General features: G+C 33.9%; 2 protein-coding genes and 3 non-coding genes across 6 annotated transcripts; 4 read left to right on the top strand and 1 right to left on the bottom strand.

Moving 5' to 3' along the window:
• Positions 1 to 1,262: 1,262 nt before the first annotated feature.
• Positions 1,263 to 8,458, top strand: LOC130613944 (tubulin polymerization-promoting protein family member 2-like). Of its 2 annotated transcripts, none has more exons than XM_057435319.1 (3): positions 1,263 to 1,696; positions 3,287 to 3,431; positions 3,516 to 4,358. In XM_057435319.1, the coding sequence occupies exons 1-3, from the start codon at positions 1,530 to 1,532 to the stop codon at positions 3,696 to 3,698; spliced, it is 495 nt and encodes a 164-aa protein (XP_057291302.1). In that variant the 5' UTR covers positions 1,263 to 1,529; the 3' UTR covers positions 3,699 to 4,358. The 2 variants fall into 2 exon arrangements, with proteins under 2 accessions (XP_057291302.1, XP_057291301.1); XM_057435318.1 differs by lacking the exons at positions 3,287 to 3,431; positions 3,516 to 4,358 and adding exons at positions 6,788 to 6,935; positions 8,137 to 8,458 and having other exon boundaries at positions 1,292 to 1,696.
• A 1,263-nt stretch (positions 8,459 to 9,721) lies between these two features.
• LOC130614410 (uncharacterized) lies at positions 9,722 to 12,099 on the top strand. Its single transcript, XM_057435837.1, has 3 exons — positions 9,722 to 9,853; positions 10,908 to 11,207; positions 11,713 to 12,099. Exons 1-3 carry the CDS (start codon positions 9,812 to 9,814, stop codon positions 11,944 to 11,946), a joined length of 576 nt encoding a protein of 191 aa, XP_057291820.1. The 5' UTR covers positions 9,722 to 9,811; the 3' UTR covers positions 11,947 to 12,099.
• A 1,304-nt stretch (positions 12,100 to 13,403) lies between these two features.
• LOC130619989 (U4atac minor spliceosomal RNA) lies at positions 13,404 to 13,523 on the top strand. Its single transcript, XR_008980723.1, has one exon. It is a non-coding gene; the product is annotated as a U4atac minor spliceosomal RNA (small nuclear RNA).
• A 1,404-nt stretch (positions 13,524 to 14,927) lies between these two features.
• On the top strand, positions 14,928 to 15,047 carry LOC130619990 (U4atac minor spliceosomal RNA). Its single transcript, XR_008980724.1, has one exon. It is a non-coding gene; the product is annotated as a U4atac minor spliceosomal RNA (small nuclear RNA).
• Positions 15,048 to 23,700: 8,653 nt separating this feature from the next.
• LOC130619988 (U4atac minor spliceosomal RNA) lies at positions 23,701 to 23,820 on the bottom strand. The gene has a single exon (XR_008980722.1). It is a non-coding gene; the product is annotated as a U4atac minor spliceosomal RNA (small nuclear RNA).
• Between the last annotated feature and the right edge of the window lie 1,964 nt (positions 23,821 to 25,784).

Below are 25,784 nucleotides of genomic sequence, written 5' to 3'. Positions count from 1 at the left end.
TTGCGTATATTGTCCGTATTACTATTGTTAATTGTAGCCACATCAATGTAATTAAAAATTAACAAAATACAACGTGTTTTTTTTATTGATAAGCTATCGACTTGAACTCAAGCCATAACCACATCAAATTACAATTCTTTTGATTGATATATTTACAGTTGGTAATTGAAATAAATAATAAATATACTAATTTAAAAGGTACAAAGAAGCCAAAGTTAGATTCTTATTAAGTAAGGGTTGTTTTTTTGAATAAAAAGACTTTCTCTAATCTCCAGAATATAATTAGTGGCATCTGATGTCAAAACTGTGAAATTATCCAAGCTAGCTTGGTGTGCATCAACAATAGATGATCGTTAACCGCGATTATTGGTGACCAGAGGTTCTTTTGCCCGTAAGATGGGAAATTCCATGGTGCTCACAAGATATGACCAGACCTTAAGGTGTTGTATAGCTTTTCCAATATAAGACGCATTGCAGCCACTACATGAAAATTTAAATACAACACCAAAAAGTAAAGATCTTGGAAGACAATCCTTGAAATGAAACATGACAAACAACCTTAACGAAAGAAATCCATTTAAAAAATAAATATTTGTTCAAACAAGCTCCCGCATCTTTCTGCCTGCCAAGCAGTCGTTAGAGCCAGAAGGGCTTACCGCGGATAATGTTGCTAAACATTTAAAAAGGTCTAGCTAGCTCTCTAGCTCAATATTTTAATATTTTCTATTAAATGTGTGTAGCTATAAAGGAACCAAGACAAATAAATCGATATCAGACCGCCAAGGTCTAAAGTCATTCCCTTTTTGAGTAGCCTCGAAATTTCCTTGCTTTAACACAATTCATTACATTACATTACACTTTCAAATTTCCCTCCTCCAGGAGGAGTTATTTCACGCAGCTAGTGCTGCCATATTTCAATAATCTTTACGAGTGCCGGTTCTGAGAAGCGTGTAATCTCGTCCCCAGCGCCCCTTCAAAACTAGTTCGTTTTGAAACACGCATATTTTTTTATTATTTTGATAAATTTTATACTTTTACTTTTAATAAAAAAAAGAATTGGAGGTGCGACATCTTTGGTTATTTTTATTACTAGGGCAAACTTGGCGTAAAAGTGGGCAACTTGGTAAAGCCACGGTAACGGGGAGGGAAATCCCAATATGATAAAATAATCATTTCAACACATCCTATAGTTTAGCAACAATAAATGCCTGTTTATCAAAACTACTAAGTATGTGTGGACATCAAAGGGAAAAAGAAATATCGTGATCTAGTGGTCCTGGAAACGAAGTTCGATGGCAACGTTTTTTAGCATTCTAAATTACCTCGATTATTCGAAAAGAAATTAATGAGTTTGGCTAGTATAGTAAGGCTGGTCGAGCTAGGTAAACAAATTATAGCAGCCTTTGAGAATACAAGTTAAAACAGTAAATGCAAACACAGATTACTCCTGTCTTTCTTAACTTGAAACGCCTTAAGATTGCACGCGTATATATATCTACCTTGGGTTATTTTATCTTTTAAAATACACAATGGAGGACGTTTTTAAATCATTTTGTGCTTTTGGTGCTGGCAAAAATGATGTAGCCTTGATGGACGGGTCAAAATTTGCAAAATTTGCTAGAGACATGAAACTCCTGGACAAAAAGTTAACAGCAACTGATGTTGATATCATATTTAACAGAACTGAAGTAAAACCGTAAGTTAATATTTAGCTACATATTCCTTTTTAGGCTCACAAACAAGTAACATTTTCCTTGTCTTTTGTGTGGACAAAAAAAATTGAGTGGACATTGCCTCACATAGACCTTATATATATACTAAGAAAACAATTTTAAAATAAGCATAGTGTAGAATAGTGCCACCGTAGATTAGAAGTTATAGCTCTTGTACTCTGTGCCGGAGACCGGGGTTCGATTCCTCTTAACAGCAATTTTTTGTATAAATTACTGATTAGCGAATTATGATGACAGAAAGAAAAAAATATGCATTTTTTTGAATGATGATATATATATATTTGAAAATAATTTCATAACGATGTTATTAGAAAAAAAGAACCTTCTTGAATTTAATTTATGCTGAATATAATGGTGCAAAAACAAGAAGTCTGCAACCATGAACCCAGAAAAAAAAGCCATTTTAAAACGTACAGTGAAAAAAATGGTGGTATTTATTTCATTATAGTTTCTTTTTGGAAAATTAACATCTCACGAAAATAACACTATCAAATAAGTCTTTCATCAAGCATTCAGAAACAAAAAAAAAATAAGAAAAAGTATAAAAGTATTGATAAATTATAAGGGTTTTTCTGAGACTACTCATCAAGTAAGTTTTTTCCTTCACAGTAACCTTAAAGATTAACTAGTTCCTAAAACATATTAATGATTTAAGCCAGAAAAAAGAGAGATCCTTCAATAATCTAGTTTCTAATTTATGTTTTTATACCATATAAATGGCTCAGCATGCTTACTCTGGTCCAACAGAAATATACCAAGTAAAAGAGAGTCATTATTTAAATTATTCTTAAGTGTACACAATACCAATTGTCAAAATTGTCAAAAAAACGATCAAAATCCTGCCCACTGTTACCCAGTGGCGGCAGAACAAAATTTAAGTTATAGAAAGCTTAGCTGGATATCCTAGAATTAAACTGTGTATTAAATGTGCTATTTGTCACCTTTCTTACTTGTATGTTTTCAGTACTTTTTAGTTTTATTAATATATACATAATATCTTTTCCTATGTACACTTATCGTCTCTTATATATATACATTTTTAAAAAAAATATTTTATTATCATAAATTAAACACCCCCCTCTATGTTAAGTCCGTCCGGGTTAATAGTCTATAGTTAATTTTCCTAGGAATGTATGGATTATGATTTTTCCCAGAGGGATGTATGAATTTTGAGTGTTCTCTCAGTAATTTTTTCAACCAATTCATAATCATTATTACAAAACTATCAGAATTCTTCTTCTTACTCTATTTTCTGCAATTGGAAATAAAAAAAAGTCATAGACATATTTAAAATATATTTCACCAATGATTTAATATCTAAAAGCTAATGAATATAAGTTAGTATATGAAGTATTACACTTGTTATTATTTATGGTTTCTATAAAATTTCTAGAAATGGAAAAAAAGTCCCTGAGTTTCCCTGAGTTTTCCAGAATGATCCCCTTTTTCAGGTTTTTCTGTGTCTGTCTAAACCCTGATTAACAGTTGTATTTTTTAAGCACTAACTTTTTTATTCCATTAATACTACTAATGTTACTAACGTCTTTTTCTAGTAAAGCAGAACGAAAAATTAAATTTCAACAGTTTCAAGTTGCGCTAAAATTATTAGCTGAGAAGAAATACGGTAGTGCTGATGAGGTGCCGAAGCTCGAGGAAAAAATTCTTGCATCAAAAGGACCAAAAAAAGCAGGCGCCACAGTATGTTTATTATATTATTTATTATTATTATTATGTATAAATGTATCTGAAACCAGAAACACTGACAGCTTTTTGTTATTTTAGAAAACTGTAAAATCAGGTGCTGTTGACCGTCTTACAGACACTTCAAAATACACTGGTTCGCACAAAGAACGTTTTGATGAATCTGGCAAAGGAAAAGGCTTGGAAGGGCGCGTAAATGTAGCTGCAAATGATGGTTATGTTGGTGCATACAAGGAAAAAGGCAGCTACGATAAAACACACTAAACTTTTAGACCTTGTTTTACTTAACTTTTGGTGGCTTTGTGGTTTGTAAATCATATTTATGCACGGATTTTAGTTGTCTGTTTCTTGCCTTAGTGTTGCGTGTGTATGTTTTGTCCGAGGGAGGTTGATTAATGTTTCTAGAATTGTTTTTACTTTAAGAATGTTATCAAATATTTTCGAAAGCAAAACCTTTTCTCAATAAAACATTCAGCAAGCTTTTCTTATTACTTTCTTGATCCTTTGTTATGATTTTAGTATCTTTAGTAGCTTTGTGTAAATTTTCACTCTTCTGAGATAAAATTTCACGAGTTAGCATCTCTTGATTTTTTCGCGCGTAATAAATTTCGCGAATGATGTCTTGAATAATATTTCGCGGGTTCGTAAATTCGCGAATACGCCCAACACATAAATACCCGAAGTTAGTACCATGAAAGTTTTTAATTTAGTGTATGATGTAATTTAATTTATCTGGCGTATATTTTATATCTTTTATTTGTGACTGGAAAAATAATTGATTTATTTTAGATGGTGTGAATAGGTTATTTCCAGTAAACTGAATCTTCTTTTAAGTTAGCGAAGTATAATGCAGTTCTGTTGTTAAAGTGTACTTTTACTTGGAATAAGAATGTCATTTTGTTGTAGAATACATAATTTGTAATATGCATGTTAACTAAAATGCCTTGTTGGTATCCTTCAGTCAGAGAATGAACGTTTTGAATAAGAAGGACAAAAAAGGACCACGTACCAAAAATAAACGAAGATATTAGGTTCGATTTATCAAAAGCAAACTGGAAAACTGATGCTTTTTGCAATGTTTATCACCGATGGCGAAAAGTTGGATGTTGATTCAGGTGTAGAGAGGTGTATACTTTCTAGAAAATAAAAGTTAATTTTTGGAAAGTCGGTCACAAAGCTGTTTTTTTTGGCGGATACAAAGCCTGTTAAACTAGAACTCAGATACAACCAGTAAGACTTCCAAAAGTGGTTTTGTTCCGCTACTGCGTAAACGTAAGCAAATAGGAGTGTCAAAACGAATGCGCAATTCTTTATGTGAAAAGAAAACAACCTATACCGATCGTGTATTTTCGCGCATTTTCATGTAAAATCAGCACAAAACAACGTATTTTATTTTATAGTTTGCGACAAATTCACACAACGTTCCCACATCAACCTTACTTGACGGCTTGTCCAGCACCTTTTTTTCCAGTGTCTTCTTTTTTTGTATTTATATCCAATGTTTATATACTAAATCTCTATAATAATAGCTGTCGTCTCTTTGTCTCTGCACGGATGATGATGTTACGGAAACACGAATATCAAATGTGATATACTTTTATCCACTTTGTTGCGACGGGTAAATATAAAGGACGGGCGAACCCGTGGATTTTTCCACGGGCAACGACTAGTACTTTTATAATTACGATCCCACAATTCTCTCAAACATTTTTCCACAAACAAGCGAAATCAATATACATGAAACTTCGTGATCTCCCTTCAGTAACGTCATGATAAACGGGACGACTTTAACGTAACATCAACCTCGTGCCCAAAAAAGGATTGGTTTTTTAAGAGGGTATATATAGTCGGTTCTTCATTTAAGGGACATGTTGGCATAATTTGCTTTAATCTGTCTGATTCACCGCGATCGTTATTCATCCAACAAAATATTTCGCGCAGTATTCATGACTTCGCTGATATGAATGTTAAAAGTGTTGATTGTATAACACATTTATCGTCTTCTATACTTGGAAGAAAGGAAGAACAAGTAAAAAAAAAACGATAAATATTGGGCGAAACAACCTAAGATTACCAAAATCCAGAAAATATTAGATGAACCAACAGTTTACTGCCCTTAACGTAAAACTGCAGTTAAGGGACTTCGTGATGCGACTCGCAAGCACAACGAGCTGAGTGTTTTGCAAGCATCTTTTGTTGACAAAACCAAAAATTGGATAAATTAGCAATTTAATGAAGCCATTAAAAACGCTTGACTGAGGCGACATGATGCATCCGTATACAATGAATGGAAAAACACGCTATTAAAAAAGATGGAAAGAACTTGGTTTTATGGGATTGCCATTTTCAATTGTAAAAGCAGCTATGAAAATATTAAAAGAAAAAAGGGACTATATAATTAATACACTCGTTATTTTTTATTACAAGGAGACTGTTGAACAATATGACAGGTACATAGGTGATTCTTTATTATGTCACATCCGTATGTTTCATTCTCAACAGAGAATGTTTCACCCCAATCGGACCTCCGATCATGACGGGCGAGTATAATCCGTGTAAGCCATATTGGCTTTGCTTTGCTCATCACATCTGTTAAGGATGAAAAATACGGATGTGCCATGATAAAGATTTACCTATGTATACACACCATCCAGGTAACTGCCTGAGTGGGCTCGTCTGCGGCTCCAAGTCCGTGGGACCGCGGATCGTATCCCGTTAGCTGCCAGTCTGTATGTTAGTGATGAGCAAAGTAGTTCTTCTTCAGTATAAATATGACAGGCGTAAAGAAAGATCATTGAAACAAATGGGAGGATCTCTGTCATTTTGTTGTCGACTGTAATTCAACGACAATTAATTTAAATTGATGCTACACTCAAAAAGCAAGTTTCCTTCTCATACCGGGTCATCCATAAAAGACCTCCACACCTTAAAGAAGGGGGTAGCAAAAATAAAACCAAAGCAGGCAGGGGGAGGAAGGGGGTTCAGCCGGACATCCTTTACAGGGAAATATTTTTGTACTTTTTGTTGACTTAGAGAAGAGAGGATTATACAAGTCGTTTTGTTATCCATTTACATCAGAAGTATTTTGAATAGCGAATTCTTAGTAGTTGTTTTTGTCTAGGGAATTTATCTTTTTCTACTGAGAAGCTATACTAAGCTTCAAGGATTAAATAATATATTACAATTTGTGTCCACGCAGGAATGGGGGGGGGGGGGGGGCTGGTTGAAAGGGGCAGGGAGATGCTAAAAGTAGCCAAAATTGTGCAGACACCCTTTAGGAATTTTCTCCTTTTAGGGCAAAAAAGATTCAATAAGGTATATTGCTAATTAGATATTTACTTATTATTTTTTAGAAAAGCTGAACGGAAGATACGCTATCAGCAATTCTTAAAGGGTTTGGAATTAATGGCGGAGAAAAAATATCCTGCAAATCCAAATGGATTTGAGAAGCTGCAACAAGCTATTCTAGATGGGTTAGGACCAAAAACGTCGAAAACAACGGTAACTTTTTTTTTGTTTTAGGTTAGTTAAATCGCGAAAACAAAGTCCCCGCTGTTTTTTGTGATAGATAAGATTAGCAATGTTTTTATATTTATACTGCTGCATTCTAAGTACTAAAGTCATTAACACGGAAAAAGTAATTATTATAATAGATAACATGGTTTTAAAAACCCATGACCTTCGCGGTTTTTGTCAGATGGTGAAAAAAAAAATAGTTTTAATCAACCGCAAAAAGTTATTTACCGCGAAAAATCTAAGCCTGTTCATTTCGCGAAAATAAGTATCCTTAAAGTACGCGTTTTAGAGAAATAGATTCCTCGTGTTCTCTGCAGAGAGAAGATATATACTTGTTCTTTGTAAACCATACTTTAGTTACTCTATATTTCGCGAAATTGACAGGGTAAAATTTTTTTGTTTGATTTTAAGTTTGACTAACTGAATAAGTTTGTCAAAAGAGTTTTTAACAATACCTTCTCTAAAAGTTGCCTCTATGGAATAAATTTTCGTGATAATTAAAATTCGCGATTTCGCTAATATTTTTTTTTTCTTGAAAAAAGCTTTAATTGGCACTGTCGCTATTCACCAAAAATATGTTCTCGCAAATTTTTAATCTAAGTTCTAGAGACAAACAGCACTGGTGCTTATTGGGGATGGATAATTTATGCATGCCAATTAAATCTTCTGATTGGTCCAGAGGTAATTATTTCCCACCAAACAGTCAAATTCAGAAAAGTACTAACTCATAATTTTGAATATACAGGTATAAGTGTTTTTCATAAGAAACATACTTTTTAACTCAAGCCTGAATGTTTCTAAATTTAAATGGAAATTTTTTGAAAATATAGACCTTAACCATTGTTAATTGGCAGAAAACGACGGAAAACTGTCTCAAAGAACTCCACGTGTTGGGTTGTGCTTGAATGTCGAACATCAAAGGAAATAACAAGGAAAAAAGTAATAAAAAAAATAAAAGACAAAATAAAGATGCATTTTTGTGTAAATTATATTTTCACGCATATTAACTTTCGTATAATTCCTATTCTAAATTTAATAACCAACGTTTTTGCGCGAAAATTATTACGAATAAGTTATTTCAGACGTACAGTACAAGTTTAACAATTGATTTGTTTACATTCTGTAGAAATTCAAGCGAAATTTCAGTCGTCATTGACAATTTTTAAATGCTTTTTTCTTTTCACAGAAAACAACAAAGAAAGGAGCAGTTGACCGGCTGACAGATACATCAAAATACACCGGTCTCCACAAAGAACGCTTTGATGAGTCCGGTAAAGGGAAAGGATTAGCGGGACGATATAACGCTGATCCAGAAGCACAAAAAGCTGCAGAAGGTTATGTTGGTGGATATAAAGGCATGGATACATATGATAAGACACATTAATCTTATTTAAAACACAAACAAACTAGAGTTGACCTCTATGAGTTGATTTTCCTACAAGAGTAATGTAAACCTATTTTTGACGGCATGTTGTACATACATAAGAAAAAGACCGATTATTACCTTACTTTTTTTCTTCTTTTATTAAACCTGCTTTTGATACACTGATTTAGTTAGTAATACAGAAAGATGCTGATACTGCCTTCCTGTGTTAGGCTTCCCATTTGTTACTCATTTTGGTGTTTTGTACCAGAGTAGAGCGTATTCACAAGAAATAGGGAATGATTAAGTAGTAACTTATACTTTATGTATGTATATGAGATGTACTCTCTCAATTGTTTCTAGGAGGGACCACGCAGTGTTTAAAGCTCCCATTTAGACTACAGAAATCTCAGAAGTTAACTAGACAACGGCCTTATGTGGAGATAGAACCCACAGTCTTTCATAAAAATAATAAGCAGAAGGCGTGAATAAGAATAGAAGCCAAATAGTTTTTGTAATATATAAAGTGTTGGTAGTGGAAGATATATTTGGAACAAAAATAGCAAGCAGTTAAAGTTTTTTCTCTTTACCCTGCGTATTTCATTTACCCAACCAACAGATTCTAGGGACCTGGGTAGAGAGAACCCCAAGGTGGAAGTATCAAATAAAAAAGTGGTTCTATTGATAATAATTCTTCAAACTGGTGTGGGTAAGAAAAATTCTAATCAAAAGTCGATTTTCTTCCAGACACTTCCGAAAATTACGCAAGAAAAACTAAAGGGTTAAATTGAATTGCTGTGCGGTACTAAAGCCACGCCCTGCTAAGGATAAAGTTTGTTTTGTATATACAGACAAACAAGGAGTTCTATTGTTAATTGGATTAATTCGTGAGGGGAATTCTATGTGCTAAAAAACCTCGACAAAAACACGTATATTACATCTTGGAGGATATACTTTGCATTGAACACCCGACGTTAAACAACTGATTAAGCGTGCCGCACATCTAGGTGGAGTGCTTGGTACATGTATACATTAGACCAGAATCTTTTGAACTCTAAAAGAAAGTTTTCCGTAACAGCAGCTGTAATAAAAACACTGTACAGCCTGCTGTTGCCCCGTCATAGCAAAAACAGCCTTCCGGCATCTTTATAATAATGGCCGTACTTTGTATGTCGCCCAGAACGCTAACCACCAACAAAATGTGATATTTTTATCCACAGGCTAACGAATGGTTTTACATATAAGTCGTTTAATAATTAGGTTTTGAAAAAGGACGCCTGTTAGTTCAACGTTTTGCGATGGGCCATGCAAAAGTTTTAATTTTGCACACGAAAATGTTTATAAAAGGTTTTTGAGCAAACTACAATGTTTATGCAGGAATAAGCTGAGCAAATAATTCAAGAAACATGCCATGTAATATATATCCTAATAAAATGTTTTGTGCTGCCTTTTTTGCATCTGAAGTTTGTGTGCGTAACTGAAGCTACCATTTTAGAGGATGATTCTCATTGCTGTATTTCTTGTTGCTACAGTCATACACGTAAGGAAATCTTATTTTGGTGCAAATATCTATGTTATAATACCCGTATACGTCTGTCCGTCTGTCACGCAAAATGGTAGCTTAGCTGCTCAAACAGCGAGACGCACGCAATGCTGTATAAAAAGGACGGGCAAAGCTGTGGATTTTTCCACGGGCTAACGACTAGTTTTCTTAAAATGTATGTTACCTCTTCTATTTTTGCGCGTTCGCTATTGTGCGAAATTTATTACAGAAAATTAATACGCTCAAAAATATAATACTACAGTTTACATAAAAGAAACGCATCTGCATTTTACCATTTTTTCCCGAAATCTAAACATATAGTGGCTAAAAAGGCAATTCTTAATATTAAGAGACTGGAGCCAGAAAAATAAAAAACGAAATTAAAAACAGTTTATCCAGCGAAAAATTCAGGATTGTTTTTGGGTACCATATATGGACCTCTTGGGCAGATAAGAGTTAATAAGCCTAATATACATAATACCCTTGAAATTATCGTTGAAGCTGTAAATAAATTAAAACTAAACATGTTAAAGGATCCAGATGGAGGATTGGCAGAACACATTGTACATGCTAATAGTTGTGAAGTAAATAAAGATATTCAACGAAATCTTTTTAAAACAACATCCCTCACTAAATTCACACGAAGATACCAGATTCTAACAACTACGGTGGCATAAGCTTGACTCCAATACTGTGAAAACTCTTCGAAGTTATTGTACTTAAGAAATCCTGATATGTCCTGATATGTCCTGATTAATCGCAATTTGGATTTAGTAAACAAAACTTTGACTTTGCACGCATGTCGTTTTACAAACAATAAAATATTACATTAAACACAATAGTCCAGAGCTTTTGTCTGTAGTCTCTACGCAGAAAAAGCCTTTCAGTTTGACAATTGTGATAGAAAAACCTTGTTCAGCAAACTAAAATCTCTAGGTTAGCCAAAAAAACGCACTGTTTCATATTGTGGTTAACATTATCCGTAGTAAACTTTTCAATGTAAAAAAGAACTTGATGATGTTCGCAGCTGTTAATTTCATCTTATATTTAGGAAGGTTATGGTAAAGGCTATGTCGAAATAAATCTTAAAAGCCTCAGTAACCCAAAACATTTCGACAACGGAAAAGAATGTTGTGATACATGGCCTTGGAAAACATGCCGCGGAGAGTGTGATACCAAACTCTACTTATGTGTTACTGATTTTAACCAACCGTCTTCACGTATTTCGTGTAATGTTGGAAAACTAGAGAGCAAAACCTTCAGTGGGCAGAGTAGTATTGTATTCAAGAATGGTGATGATTTGGGGAAGGGTGTGACCAATCCAATGATCTTTTCATTTCAGAAATGGCAGGTAGGTAACCAGTAGTGTCATCATTTTAGTGTTTTCTCTTCTTAGTTTTCCATTATTTTCGCGCTACATTAACGTTTGAACGCACGTAGGCTTAAGACAAGTTTTCAACCAATGAAGAGTACGGAACTCCTATTTCCGGGTTTAGTTATCCAGGGGGATAATATGCCACCTTAAAAAGTAAAAATCATCTCATGGTTTTTTGAGCTTTAATAATACGTATAAAACATGGATCAGGATGGTTTTTGGGCCATTTAGGTGGTAATAGTATTTGGCAGACCAACTCCATATCGTCACTGTAAAAGTAAAATTTGATGTCAGCATTGCTGTGGTAAATTTTGTAAAAAATCAATGCAACCATTTGACAGATAAAAGAAGGCTGTTTCAAAAAATGGTATGGTTTTCTAATAAAATCCTAAATATGTAAGGGTAACCAATAGGCTTCAACATTTAGAAACCTACTTAAGTAAACTAAATTCATCCTATGATACAGTTTGTTTTATTTTAGAGATTTTTAGAAGTGATGTTTACGACATATGACGTTGACACTTGGCCAAATCCCGACGATTTAATTGACATTCTTTCCGTCATTGTTCCCGTGCAAGCGTCTGCAAACTCCACAAGTGCTAACGTAATTTCGAAAGAAATTAAAGGTCGAGTTAGCAGTGTAAAATTTGACGTGAAAGTTTATTGTGACGATAAATATAAAGGCAAACATTGCGATGTGTTGAAAAAGAATTAGAATAGATAAAAATATTGTATGTATTAATATGTGTCAATATAAAAGTCTGATTACACGCGTGTATCCTAGCCTTTGCGCTTTTCAATAGTCCGATAATATATTATCGAACTGTCAAAGTATTGCACAACATCAAATTAAAATGAATAAATCAAATTTCCTGCAAATTACTTTAACCCCCTTAAATCCTGCAGGACGCGAATTGTCGTTGCAAGAAAGGCGAAAAGACGACATGCCGTCTATCAGCCATAATTTGTGATCCATGTTTCCCTAAACATTGCTGTTTTATTATTAATTATTATAAATATTTATACAGGATATAGACACTTCAGTGTTGGAAACACTGTTATCATTGTGGGTCTTGTGTTCGGAATGTATACATTAAGTAAACAATAGCATTACCGACCCAATTTCCCTCACATAGCATGGATTGACCCGTAGCTGTGGTAAAGACACTTGATAAACATGCCGCGCTGTGGACCAAACCACGGATCTTGTAATTACGAAGCGAACTTCATAACCACAAGGTCACGCGCCAATGTAAATATGTTATAAAGACCATAACTTCTTATCTGTCACTTTTTGACTCCAGTGGAAAGAAACAAATTATAGGCTGCTGCATCTACCCATGACAAAAGTTTTAAATCGCCTCTATCATGTAATGTAACATCTTTTCTCAGAATATGCTTGTTTCAGAAATAAAAGCTCTCACAGCCTCCAAGCCACCGCAGCCTGTATTAAAAATGTTCTTTTCTAAAAATGATATCGTGCGAACTTCAGAAGCATTATCTTTTTTCAAATGTTGAGAGAAATATTCAAAGAAGACAAGTTAATAAACATAATAGATAGATAAATCACCAGTCGTGCATATTCACTTGCCATCATTATTTTACGGGCTAAATTTGAAAAGATTTGTGTACTTTTGATGAGAATTTTCCAATTTTTTTTGAGGAAATGACGGCGATGTTGCGTATGAAGAACAAATTATTATTGCTTTACAAATGTACCATTTCTATGCATTTTAGAAAAAACATGCGTGACGTTATAACTTTAAAGTTGAGGAGATTTGAGGAAAAAGTTTTTAGATAAAAACAAATTTTAGAGGAGTTTTGAGGAGACTTTTTAAAATTGAGAAGGATTTAGGAGTTTTAAGGAGGCATGGCAACCTTTTTTTATCCTTCAGTGCAGTTACAAGGGCAAGTTTAAGTGAATTGTTGCACCAACAATGAGTTCTCGATTTATTATCCGTCCCCAAACTATCTCACACCCCCATTTAAAAGAATTATCCGAAATCTGAGTGATTTAAATACTTTTTCCGAATGTTTTCACAAGAATGATATTCGGAACAAACCTGTCGGTCCTCATTGATATTTTATCCAAAGCCGTTAAAACAAATTATTTACGCCATAAGTAATAACGAAGCAGATCTACTTATAACATCTACTTATCTTTGACAGGTCACCGTTCTTATCGAGGGCAGTTGGACAAGTCAATGAGCGTATTGCGAGACCTGTCTTGCTAACACCTTTTGTACAACCAATAAACCCACCCTTATAAGGCTCTGGGTAATTTTTGCATCCTCTAAATCAGAGGACATTATGTGAAAATGAATGGGTTAATTTTTAGCGGTATGAGCACACAGGAAAAAAAAAAGGTTTTGCATCAGTGATTGCCTATTAAAGGCTCTTCCTTTGCCGAGAATGTACACCAAGTTTCGCAAAATAAAAGACTTAACATTTCCGCCGATGAATAACACGTACAGTACGCAACCTCGTTCCCAGCGCGTTGTTATCTCTTTTTTTTTGAACAGGACGTCAAGACAATGGAAAAAAGAGACAACAGGCGCTGAGTTAGAGGTTCATGAAGAATACCTTGGATATATAACTTTCAAATAAGATCAAATAAAATGGGGGGATTGGTGACGGTAATTCTGAGCAGTTTGACTAATCTAGATAACTGGTTGATTTCAACCTTGTTCCCAGAGCATTTTACATTTTTGATTAATTTGGCCGCTCCGTGATTACGGCTCAGGGCAAAGAGACTCTGGGGACGAGAATGGGTTGGTTTGGCTGGCAGATAGGCATCTTTGTATGACTTAACCATGTCCCCATGATAATTTAACCTGCTATGGTTACAGTTGCGTGATGTTATTAACTCAAGAGAGATATAACATAAGGGCCACATGAAGTAGAATTAAGTTCCCATTCCGGGAGTGCTCAAGTTCGCCATGGTTGAAGTAGAAGGTAAATAGACACAGGTTTAAAGTCGAAAGATTGTTGACGAAAAACAATGGAAATTTCCGACATTTTGAAAAACAAAAACAGTTAAGGGGAAAAAAATATTTGACGATATAAGTTTTGAGATTTTACACACCGTATGAAAATAATTTTTTTTTCTATAATACTCCGCACTTTCCTTAGCACACGAAATTAAGTAATTTTCAACTTTTTTTTGAGAATAACAGTGATGCTGCGAATAAAGAACAAATTATTGTTGTACAAATGTAACATTTCTATCCATTTGAAAATAAATATGCGACAGGTTATAAAGTTAAAGTTGATGAGATATCAGGAGAAAGTTGTTAAAATCATTACCTTAGAGGAGAGTTGAAGAGTTTTAAGGAGGCCACAACCAGTTCTCACCCTTCATTGTAGTCATAAAGGAAAGTTTACTCTCCTGTACCTAATTGTAGCAAGGGGTGGGGGTAAATCGAAAAGAAAAGAGTAAGTGAATTGTTGCAACAGCAATGAAATCTGGATTTATTATCTGCCCATAAAATTTGTGGCACACACCCGTTTAAAAAAATTATCCGAAATCTTAATGATTTTAATACTTTTTCTGAACGATTTCACGAAAATGATATCCGGACAAACTGGTCGGTCCTCATTGATAGTTTAACTAAAAAACAGTTAAAACTAATTGTTTGCGCCACAAGTAATAAATAGCAGAACTACTTATAAGATCGACTTTATTTTTAACATGGTACCGTTCTTATCGAGGGCAGTTAGACAAGTCAATGAGCAAATTGCGAGACCTGTCTTGCTAACACCCTTTATACAATCAATTAACCCTCCCTGTGAAGCCTCTGGGTAATTTTTGGCTCCTCTAACTTAGAGGACATTATGTGAAATTGAAAATGAGCTGGTGTATTTTTAGCGGTATAACTAAACAGGAAAACGAAAGGTTTTTGCATTAATGATTGCCTATTAAAGGCTTTCCTTTGCCGAGAATATACACTAAGTTTTGCCAAACAAAGATATTTTAAACATTTCTTCTGATGAATGACACATACACAGTAAATACCAAATAAAACAAGAACATACATTACACCGACTAATTTTAGCCTGTGTGCATTTTGGATAGTAAGAAGTTGTCAATATATATAATATGATATATTCGATATAAGATCACACCCTGCATTATTTTTCGCTTTCTGATAATTGTGATGATGATGCGAAAGAAGTCGCCCTGGCCACATATCAGAAAGTGAAAAAAAGCCCTTAGACTGGTACCACACAGGTTTTTTTTATAACTAACACAAAATATTGATCAAGGCTCAATCTGGCTTAATTTTCCACATTTTATAGGCTCAAATCTTGCCTAGTTGATTATCTAGGGTACACAGTCGACAGATAAAATAAGAATAGATAGAACTACCAAATTCGCGCATTTAGTTTCTTAGTAAGCCTGGTACGTCAAGCGAAATCATACTTCAGTTTAAAATCAACCTTATTGTTACACGAATCTTGCATTTTACAATTCCTGTAGTTTCATCTGTCTTATATTTACTTACTTCAAGCTGACTGTTACTTCGTTTTATTGATGAATTTCGTGTTACTCATAAAAAAGCGTGTAAAATTAAATTACAGTAGACGTCCGTTAATTCGAACACGTAAGGGAATAAATTATTTGTTCGAATTAACGAATGTTGGGATTATCGAAAGTACAGAAAAAACAAGAATTTTAATAAACGTTTGAAGGTTTTATGCTAATATAACTTTATTACAACTTTACTACAAAAATCTTTTAACGTTGTTTGCTTGGCGATGGGCAAGGCCTCCAAATTCCTTGTAAACTTCATTTTATTGGAAATGTCAACTTAATTGATATATTGAAAGAAATTTTGCCACCATTAATGCAATAAAAATGAATAAAAATGAAAACTTTTTTTATTTACCCATAAAATCTTTTTATCGATACACAAAAGTTCGAATTAACGAGCATAATGTAGCCTTTGGATTAAAAAATTATTCGAATTAGCGAAATGTTCGAATTAGCGGAGTTCGAATTAAGCAGCTCAAAATATATGACTCAAAGGACTTGGCAATTTGTTCGAAATAACGGGAAGTTCGAATTGGGGGCATTCGAATTAACGGACGTCTACTGTACATCGCGGTCTGCATTTTTGTTTGAAAACTGAGAGGTGATTACCGTAAATTTACTGGCAAACGGGTCAACCTCTATTATGTAATAGCTTATAGATGATACAAGAGAAGGAAGAGAAACCAATTAATGATGAGAATTTCTTTTTTAAAAAATTACAGGAAACTTCCGGTATAAAAACTTTTTTTGGTGAATAAGTTCCAAGGTTTTGTAAGTGTCCTTTCGTTGATGTAGCTGCTCGTCCAACACACATGAAATCCGCTTGGATTTGGTGAAACAATCAAATTTACCGGGAACGACCAAACCAATCTCGCGCTTACGTTTACTCATCACTGTCACATCTATAAGTTGTTTGGGTCTGCGTTCAAAAAATGATGAAGAAGACTTGATAAATCTATTGGGGCATGCCCAACCAGTTCTGTTTCCCTATCATTTTCTCTAAAAATTCCAATTGCAAACTATCATTTTCCAAGGCTTCATCTCTACTGTCCGGTTTAGCAATCAGTTTTTCATTTAAAACGGGAGTCCAGTTAGATTTGTAAACATGATGCCCACGTATTAAACTTCTGTATTTTACCCTGTGAAGAAGCTGATATTTACCAAAGAGACTCTACTCTAGCCATGTTAAAATCAAAGTCGTCACATTCACTGGTAAATATAAAGTTCAATGATTTATTTTCAAAAAAAATCGAATCTAAAACATGCTCGGTAAAAGGCTTCTTGTGTGGGATACATCCGAAGCTCCTATGACCGACGAGGTTAAAGTTTCATTGAAAAAAATGAAAGTCGAAAGTGCTCTAATTCCAGGTGGGTGTACAAAGTACATTCAGGCCCCAGATGTGTACTGGAATAAATCGTTTAAAGGGTTTATTTCTGATATGTACGATGAATGGTTGGCTAATGGTGTCCATCAAAATACGGTAGAAGGAAACATGAAACAAGCCCTCCGACGCACAGTTGTAGAATGGATTTTACGTGCTTGGGAAATGATAAAGATCTAAAGGTTGTGCCCTAAATCTAAAAAAAACGACGGGAGTGAAGAAAACAAGATTCATTGCTTCAAAAGTACCAAACCTTGTTCTGCCGGGGCATCAGTTTTGGCAGACCAAACTAAGTTGGTAAATAATACCGATGCTAATGAAATTAACCCATTCGAACCTACCGATTCTGACATCGAGGATGCGAATGATCCTGGTAATCTTAATGAAGATGAAGAAGAAGATGATTTTTTAACTGTTGTGTAAAAGAAATATAACTAAAATTAAATAAACGCCTCCCTCTTTTAAACGCCTCCTTTTAATAAACGCCCCCCTCAAAACTCGGAAAATTGAACGCCCCGGGCGTTTATTTGGAGATTTACGGTATAGTATTTCCAATTAAAATAAGAACATCCTGGAGATAGTGCAGTATTTTTGCAAATAACAAAAGCATTAGTAAAACTATGTAGTAATGCCACTATCTTATTTGTGATATTTTAAGCAAAATTACTGAGGAGATAGGCATGTGCTAAACCTAATGTCCAGTCTCAGTTCAGCAGACATTCTGTTTCGGTATGAATCAAATATAATGACTAAAAAGCTTGTTTTAATAAAGGTGAAAAATAGCGAATAAAAAAAAGAAAGGATTCAAATACAAAGTAAATAAAATCGAGTTTATTTCTGACAGTGATTCTGAACAGTTTGACTGACTGGACAAGTTTTAACCTCGTTCCTAGGGCATTTTGCATTTTTGGTTAATTTAGACGAGCTGTAATAATGGCTCGAGGGCGAGGATGGATTGGTTTGACTGGCATATAAGCATCTGTATGACTTTTCATGCCCCAGATATATAATCTGCTTGTGTTTATGCTTTTACACTTGCGCGATGTTATTTTTATGTTTGTATGAGTCAAGAAAAGATAAAGGCATGGTTCCGTTAAATTTTTGTTAGGCCACAGAAAATATATTGATGAGAAAACAGTTCTGTGTTATATTTCAATATACTTAAAAAAATGAGTAATCAAACAGAATTACAAATAATTATACATTTAATTAAACTAATTGTATTTTCTTATCGCTTCTTGTTTTATTAGTTAGTTCTGAATTTTACTCCCACCTATTTTTTTCTTGCTAATTATAAAAACTTAAGTTTAAATCGTTAAATTATGTCGGCTAAAAAGTTTAAAAAACGCCGAAGAAAGAGGTGTAAATTTCAAAACATTCCTAACTGGTAAATAATGATTCTCTTGAAACCACATTTTAATTACCTCATCATAAATTTATTACTTTGATAATCCGAAATTTATTCTTATTTTTTTAAACAAAATTTAACGAAAGCAAGAAAAACAAATGATTAATTGAATCTTTAAAATCGCCTGATGATAGGAGACATAGAGACAGAACAGAGCCTTGACGCGTAGGCTTGGTTGTCCACTCACCCGTGGCCTTAAAAATTGTGTTTTTTTGAGGAACTAATAGAATTGCTTTGTTTTTTAATTTTAACTAATAAAAATACACTATAAACATGATCAAATCTAAATATGTCTTCTTTAACTTCCATAAAAATCTTCTAAATATCATGGTCCTGAAGATCTGATGAAAAAGACTTGTTTGATAGATTACGGGTACTCACCAGAGCCGGAGGCTTGTTCATGTTCTGTCAAAATATACAAAACAAACCGCCCTGTCCTGTCCTTTTGTGAAAGTGATTGACGAAAAATTCAGAAAGAAATTCAGAAAGATATCCAGAAAAAGATTTTAAAAAAATCAGACAAAAAAAAAATCAAAAAAAAATCAAAAAGAAAAACAGAAAACAGAAAACAAAAAACAAACAAACAAACAGGAAAAAGAAATTAAAAATAGATACGAGGTAAGGGAAGAATTAGAATTTTTTGTATTTCTGCAGCATGCAACTGAAACAATTCTGGAACTTCCTCAATCGAAGCCATAACTTTCAGTTTCTTTTTTTGGAAATGTTGTTTGGGGAAGATTTTGCAAATAAAATTGCTACGCAAAATCTTTGTAATCCCAGCGCACTTATTGGGAAACATAGTGGTGAAGCTTTCTGTTTGCTGTTTACATTGGATATACTTCTTATCCATCTAAGCAACTTTTCTTTTTAGGTCTTCAATTGCATCCTTTTGATAGTCGCGGATTACTTCCAATTATTTGATTTAACCCATCCGTGTCCTTCATCATGGCATCGCCTTCATCTTCCACCTTCTCTGCTATTTGTTCACTTCAGTTCCTTTTGCCTTTTTTTTCTCGCATTCATTACAGCTTCTGTATTCATCTTTACCACGAGTTTTTTTGCTTCTTCAATGATCTCAGGTATCACATTAACTTACACTCCTTTGGGCAACAATAATTATTTCCTCCAGATGTTTCATCTTCACCAGATGCGTTTCATTTGTCTCTCCGTCGAAGTTTTGTTTTATTTGCATAGCTTTTAATATAGATGTCAATTTATCTTCGTAAATTTCCTTTATTTTCTGAAAAGAAAGAGTGAACGTATGTTAGAAAAATTGTACCAAGACAGAAAAAATTCTTTTGTAGGTCATTTTACCTCTCTATTGGTTTATATTATAATATGTATCGCACAAACTGACGAAGAAGTTAAAGGACAACGTTGTGGGAAAACTGGTTAGGAATTTTTCGATCTTCTTAACCCTTTTTTACAGACTACATACCAAAAATATCATCACTATAGTGAATTTCCATTCTAATGAGTTCCTTCCATCGGCGAGTGTTTGCGCATAGTATAATAATAAATTACTTGACGTCAATTCTGTTTGTATTATCTTGATGTAATAGCTTAAATGGCTAACCGGAGTTTACGAAGGAGTTGGCGAGATAAATGTGTTTAATGTACGCTTGTATGAGGAGAAACCACAAGAAAAATACACCTTGGCATGCAGAAAAGCTTGCGCACTTATATTTACTAAAATTAAAAATAGTAATAACTGTTTATCATTTTTTCGTTTTTCAATTGAGAAGCGCGCAAAGGATCACACAATAATGTATCGCAATGTGTTACTACCTAACGGACTTTTGTAGAATCATGCATAATAGAAACGTCCCCAAGGCGGACATCCTAAAAAGCGGACACCTGCGTAAGACGTAAAAAAATTATTATATATTTATATATTAAGACCTCTTTAAAGGTGACAGTCTAAAGTGGACACCTCCTTAAAGCGGACACTCTTTCTAGGTCCCGATTATTTTTTGTTTTTGTTTCGTTTACAATAGTTTACAATACTTTCGTGTTTTTTGTCTAAACATTTGTTTACAATACGTGTTCTTTTTGTTATTAAATTAATTTTATTTCATATGCTAGCCAATCCATATCCAGCTCTTCGGTCGACGTATTTTCCAGTCAACTCTCCTTCAATATATGAGCCTGTCAATTTTAAAGACATAGTCATGATCTTTGATAACAGTAAAGCAATGCAATAAAGAAGTTCCAGGATTTTTTCACGTATTCTTACCAAAATAAATGAATATAATCGGGTCAAAATACAGTAAAAGATCACTTTGCACTGACACGTGACGAAGAAAAAATCACACATCGTTAGCTAGTTTTTCAGACCCACTTGCCCTCAGTTCGCGTTAAATAAATATATATATTTTGTTATACTAGAACTATATTGTCTGTTCTCACGGTCTATACTTAAAATTTCAGGAATTTACAGGTTATTCAAAACTCTGGTTGCTTTCATATTGCTAATGGCGAAAATCTTCAAGTCCAAGGACTTCTTGTTATTAATACAAGTCAAAAGATAGGAAGGCTTTGACATTACCACCAAAACAACCATGCTGGAGTAAGTTATGTACGTTATGCACGCACCAATGCAACGATGCTGAAAAATAGTATTAAGATTAAACCATAAAAAATTCTAATATTTTTAAACACATGTCATTCGGGGAACGTGTATTAAAGGAATATCTTATTTGTCTCCTAAACTATACTTCTGTGGTCGTTGCGGATGTGTTGATGCGGATACATAACTTTAATGGTGTAATATGAAATTTAATGGAATGTCTGAACGTTAATCTGTCAATAAAATTGCGATAGATGTAGAATTATGACAAAAGGAAAAGAGAAAAAACAAAGGAGGTACATAAAACGCAATTCTTTTCGATTTATTTTGAGATTGTTGCTACGATGTTCAAATACTTGGCGTAACTTTGACCTGCTTAACTTTTTTTAAGCAGTCAGTTAAATTAGTGACATACATATAACTCGCTCATCATTTTACCGCAAGACAAATTAACGGGATTTGAAATTAATGCGACCAAATTTGTTTGTTACGTGTTACATAATTTAACGCTGAAGCGACGTATATATATTTCAGGAACTTTCACAAAGATGGCGCATTGTGGCTCTTTTGCAAAGTTTTTTTTTTTGGGAAGTTCTTAAAGGCCTCATTGAGTCATTCCCGGAATGGTTTTTATGTAGCTAAGCTGTTTGCGACGCCCTTTGGATTATTATTTTTTTAATTTACGAAAGTAAAATCGAAAAAGAGAAAATAAATAAAATAAAAAATCGCGAATCGTTCAGTCCTGCCACAATTTATGCCATTAAAGATTTATGCCATATGTAGCATTCTACAACATTTGTGGAATTAAAAGTTTAATTAAAAGTTGTCAAAAATTTTTATTGTACAAAACAGACGTCATAAATTCATTGTGTTGTCCTTCTAGTAAACTCGCCTGTACTTCAAAAATTGAAACTCCAACTCCACAGTATGAATAATTGAGTACATACGGTATTATTTAAATATTTTTTTACATTTCTTCCTGGTAATATTATTTATGATATCATCTTCATATCATCAAGTAACGAGATTATAATGGCATTAATGACTTCCGCAGTGAGAGGCACAGAAAATACATATTTCAAAACTGTCGAAACCGAACTTCAAGCACGCGGGAGATAATGAAGTGAATAAAAGCCGAATGAACCATAACATAAATAAAATACCTGAGCAGTGCAAAGACCAAATTTAAATGCTCATTTTGTAGTGTCACAAAGCACAAAATCGTTTATAATACAACAATGCTGAAATTTTTTTTTTTGAAATAAATTCGAACATTTTGCTTGAGACGATAGAGATAGATAGATGAATGTGCATATTTTACGTGGCTAGCCTCACAAATATCGAGGGATACACCCTCTCTATTATTTCCAGGAGGGGTCATGGCTTAGATGGGGAATCCTGTAGTATTTAATGCTCGTTTTGAGCTACGCAGACCCAATTAGGATTCGCGCTCTACCAGCCTACTCTCTGCAACATCCAGCTGCACACACAGTGTGCCATCTCTGAAATTTCCCTCACATGGCTTGGGTTAACCCGGCTCATATTGAATAGCCGTCAAGAGAAATGGAACCCCAAAGAGCCCAAAGAGCGAGAGTTACAACCACTAAGCTACGGTGTCACAAAAGCTACAGAGCCACATTAGTCAATTTAGTCAATTCTTATCAGATGAAGAAAATTTTTCGTAGTATGCAGGGTATACACTATCAACAAAACTTCATATTTCTGATCATTCATAATTAATTACCTAATACAAGATTGAGATGCCAATCCAATATTAACTTTCGATTGATAAGTCATATATTTTACTGAGTAATCCAATTATTACGAAATTGATGTTAAATGTCGCAAACTTGAAAAAGAAAGAAAGGACATGAAAATTATAATGAGTACGCGGTGTTTGATAGTGAGGGGGCATAATGTGAATGGAGCATGTGTGGATGACAGTTGCGGTGATAACTTGGCAAAAGTAAATATTTAATTTGAATGAATCAGCAACCGAGTAAGATATTGACAAAAAGAATCTCTACACCAAGAATGTCCGAAGAAGTATATTTAAATTCTCGTAGGATATATTATTTGTCAATTTGTGCGTTCGTTCGTTCGTTCGTTCGTTCGTTCGTTCGTTCGTTCGTTCGTTCGTTCGTTCGTTCGTTCGTTCGTTCGTTCGTTCGTCCGTTCGTTCGTTCGTTCGTTCGTTCGTTCGTTCGTTCGTTCGTTCGTTCGTTCGTTCGTTCATTCGTTCGTTTGCTTGTTTCTTATTTATTAATTTGTATTGAAATTGAGTATTTAGTTTTTATAATGTCTTTTGACTTAAACAATCCAAAAATTATCCAGAACTTTGAGGATGGGTAAATTAGATGTGTAATGGTTTCAGCAAGATAGGTCTTGTTATATGCACTCATTGACTCAACTGCCTTTCCTTTCCCGTCCTCTTTTGTCTCCACTTTTTACTAATCCTCTCACCTCTAGTGTACAGACGTCCTTTACCATGACGGAAATTAAGTCCAACTTACATGCAGATCAACCCGGTGCAAAGTACTTTTGTTTCAATTTCAGCATATGTCCTCTGATTGAGAGGAACCAAAAATTACCCAGAGCCTCTAAAGGATGGGTGAAATGGTTGTATAAAGGGTGTTAGCAAGACAGGTCTCGCAATACGCTCATTGACATGTCCAACTACCCTCGATAAGAACGGTACTATGCCAGGAATAAAGTCGATCTTACATGTAGATCAACTTTGCTATTACTTGTGGCGCAAAATAATTTTTTCTATTTAAAATTATGTCCTCTGACCTGAGGAGCCAAAAAAATTTGACCAAAAATCACGACATTCGCGAAAGTTTGACTAACATACGATTCCTATCCTAAAAATGTAAATTTAAAAAAGTACTAATGACATTGCGCATCTCAATAGATACTTAGATTGGTAACACAAACATTCAATCAACACTTCTAGGTACTTAAAGAAAGTAAATACTTCCGAAATATCTACACGTTTCATCTATTTTTATCTCTTCCTCTCATACTGAAACAAGTTTTGGGATGTCTGCTGACCGACCGCATCAACCGCACTACGTAAAAAGACACATTTTCTTACGTAAATTGTTTTATCCTTAAGAATATAATACAGTGGCCTAATTTAAATATTAAATTCTTAATCAATATATTCTAGTTTTTACAATTGAATTACTTTACTTGCTTTTTCATGTTTTTTAATAATTCATATTTTGTTTACCTTGTCCCAGTAATTAGTACTTACCTTATAATGTTGTCATATGACAATTATGGGATTGTAAAAGGGCGAAACTACCTGTCATATTCTTTTCTGGGAAAGGGTTTGGACATTGTTCACATCAAATAAGAGATGGGAAGTGAGGTGGCTCTCAAACTCTGCGGTTTCTGTTACATAGAATCAAAAAGGATTAGGGAAAAATAACTACAAACAGATTCGTACTAATTTAGAGAAAAAAGATTTTATCTTGGGAATCTAATATGTTTTCGAAACGTTTGCCGATGCTGAATAAATTTTTGCGGGATTTATTTTTGCAATTTAATGGCGACTTGTTTTTGCAACTGAGCGGTTTTTATGAGAAAATTCTTTTACGTCTATGATATTCTGGTCCCATCAAAATATCACAAGCGTAAAAGAGACTTGGGGAAGAGGTTGAATCTATTACTGAAAAAAGGTTTAAATGTCAAAGATCGTACCCACAAGCAATCATTTACTCTCTTTCGATATTACACACATGCACTTTGAACTTCTTAAAGTTTATTTAATTAGATATAAAGCCTTCTGCTGATGTCAGCATGACTAAGTTATATTTTTAACGTTGCTTATTCAGCCCATACATCCTTCAAAGTGGAACTTTCGTAGAGCATTCTTTAGGCGATAATGTTTGGCAATTTTTAAAAATAATCAAGAAAAAACTTCCACACAATATTAGGAATCTACAAACCAAGATTTAGTGAAACTTATTTATATAAATTTTCGCATGCATTAATAAATAAAAAATTAATCTCAGCGAATAGGGTACAAACCGAAATATTTTCCAAAATTTCAATATGAGCACATTATTAGATTTTCTCTTTCATTTTTTTTCTCTTGTGCAAATTACCTGCACTAATTTTTTCGTACTTTTTTGCATTTTGCACGAATGCGCCAAAACCAGTATAGGCGAATAATATTATAGGATCATGCATAAAGCAGATCTGTGGTTACCATTAGCTACGTTGTATACCTTACCTACATGAAATCATAAAGTTATGTGTTTAAATTTTTTTTTTGCACTTTCGGTAATAAAACAACAACGAAGAAAAAAACATTCCTTACACTTACCATAAAGGATTATCTAAAAATGGTACTATGATAAGAGACACAAGAAAAAAGCAAATAAGATGAAGTATCTGAGATTGGCTTTTCTTCTTTATTTGCTTATTTATTTAACAAAATAACAACATAGATAAAAAATTTTATTTATAGAAACGATTTGATTAAAATGCTTTTTAAGAAACTAATGTAAGCGACTAATTGTCGTTTAAAAAAATGACGTCAGAAGGAAAGTTTACTATTCCCAGTGTCCATAGTAATTACTTCTCATAATTAACGATACAGTTATAATTGAGAGAATATACTCAACAAATGAATCAGCTCAGGTCATGT

The sequence above is a fragment of the Hydractinia symbiolongicarpus genome, chromosome 11, assembly GCF_029227915.1.
Source record: "Hydractinia symbiolongicarpus strain clone_291-10 chromosome 11, HSymV2.1, whole genome shotgun sequence".
Classification (NCBI taxonomy): domain Eukaryota; kingdom Metazoa; phylum Cnidaria; class Hydrozoa; order Anthoathecata; family Hydractiniidae; genus Hydractinia; species Hydractinia symbiolongicarpus.
The sequence above is the reverse complement of the archived record's forward strand: the minus strand, read 5'-3'. Positions and strand labels throughout refer to the sequence as shown.

Coding starts and splice junctions, on each gene's coding strand:
- LOC130613944 (XM_057435318.1), top strand. CDS start 1,530: ATGGAGGACGTTTTTAAATCATTTTGTGCTTTTGGTGCTGGCAAAAAT. Junction 1,697..6,787: donor AACAGAACTGAAGTAAAACC/GTAAGTTAATAT, acceptor ATTATTTTTTAG/AAAAGCTGAACGGAAGATAC. Junction 6,936..8,136: donor CAAAAACGTCGAAAACAACG/GTAACTTTTTTT, acceptor TTCTTTTCACAG/AAAACAACAAAGAAAGGAGC.
- LOC130614410 (XM_057435837.1), top strand. CDS start 9,812: ATGATTCTCATTGCTGTATTTCTTGTTGCTACAGTCATACAC. Junction 9,854..10,907: donor TTGTTGCTACAGTCATACAC/GTAAGGAAATCT, acceptor TCTTATATTTAG/GAAGGTTATGGTAAAGGCTA. Junction 11,208..11,712: donor TTTCATTTCAGAAATGGCAG/GTAGGTAACCAG, acceptor GTTTTATTTTAG/AGATTTTTAGAAGTGATGTT.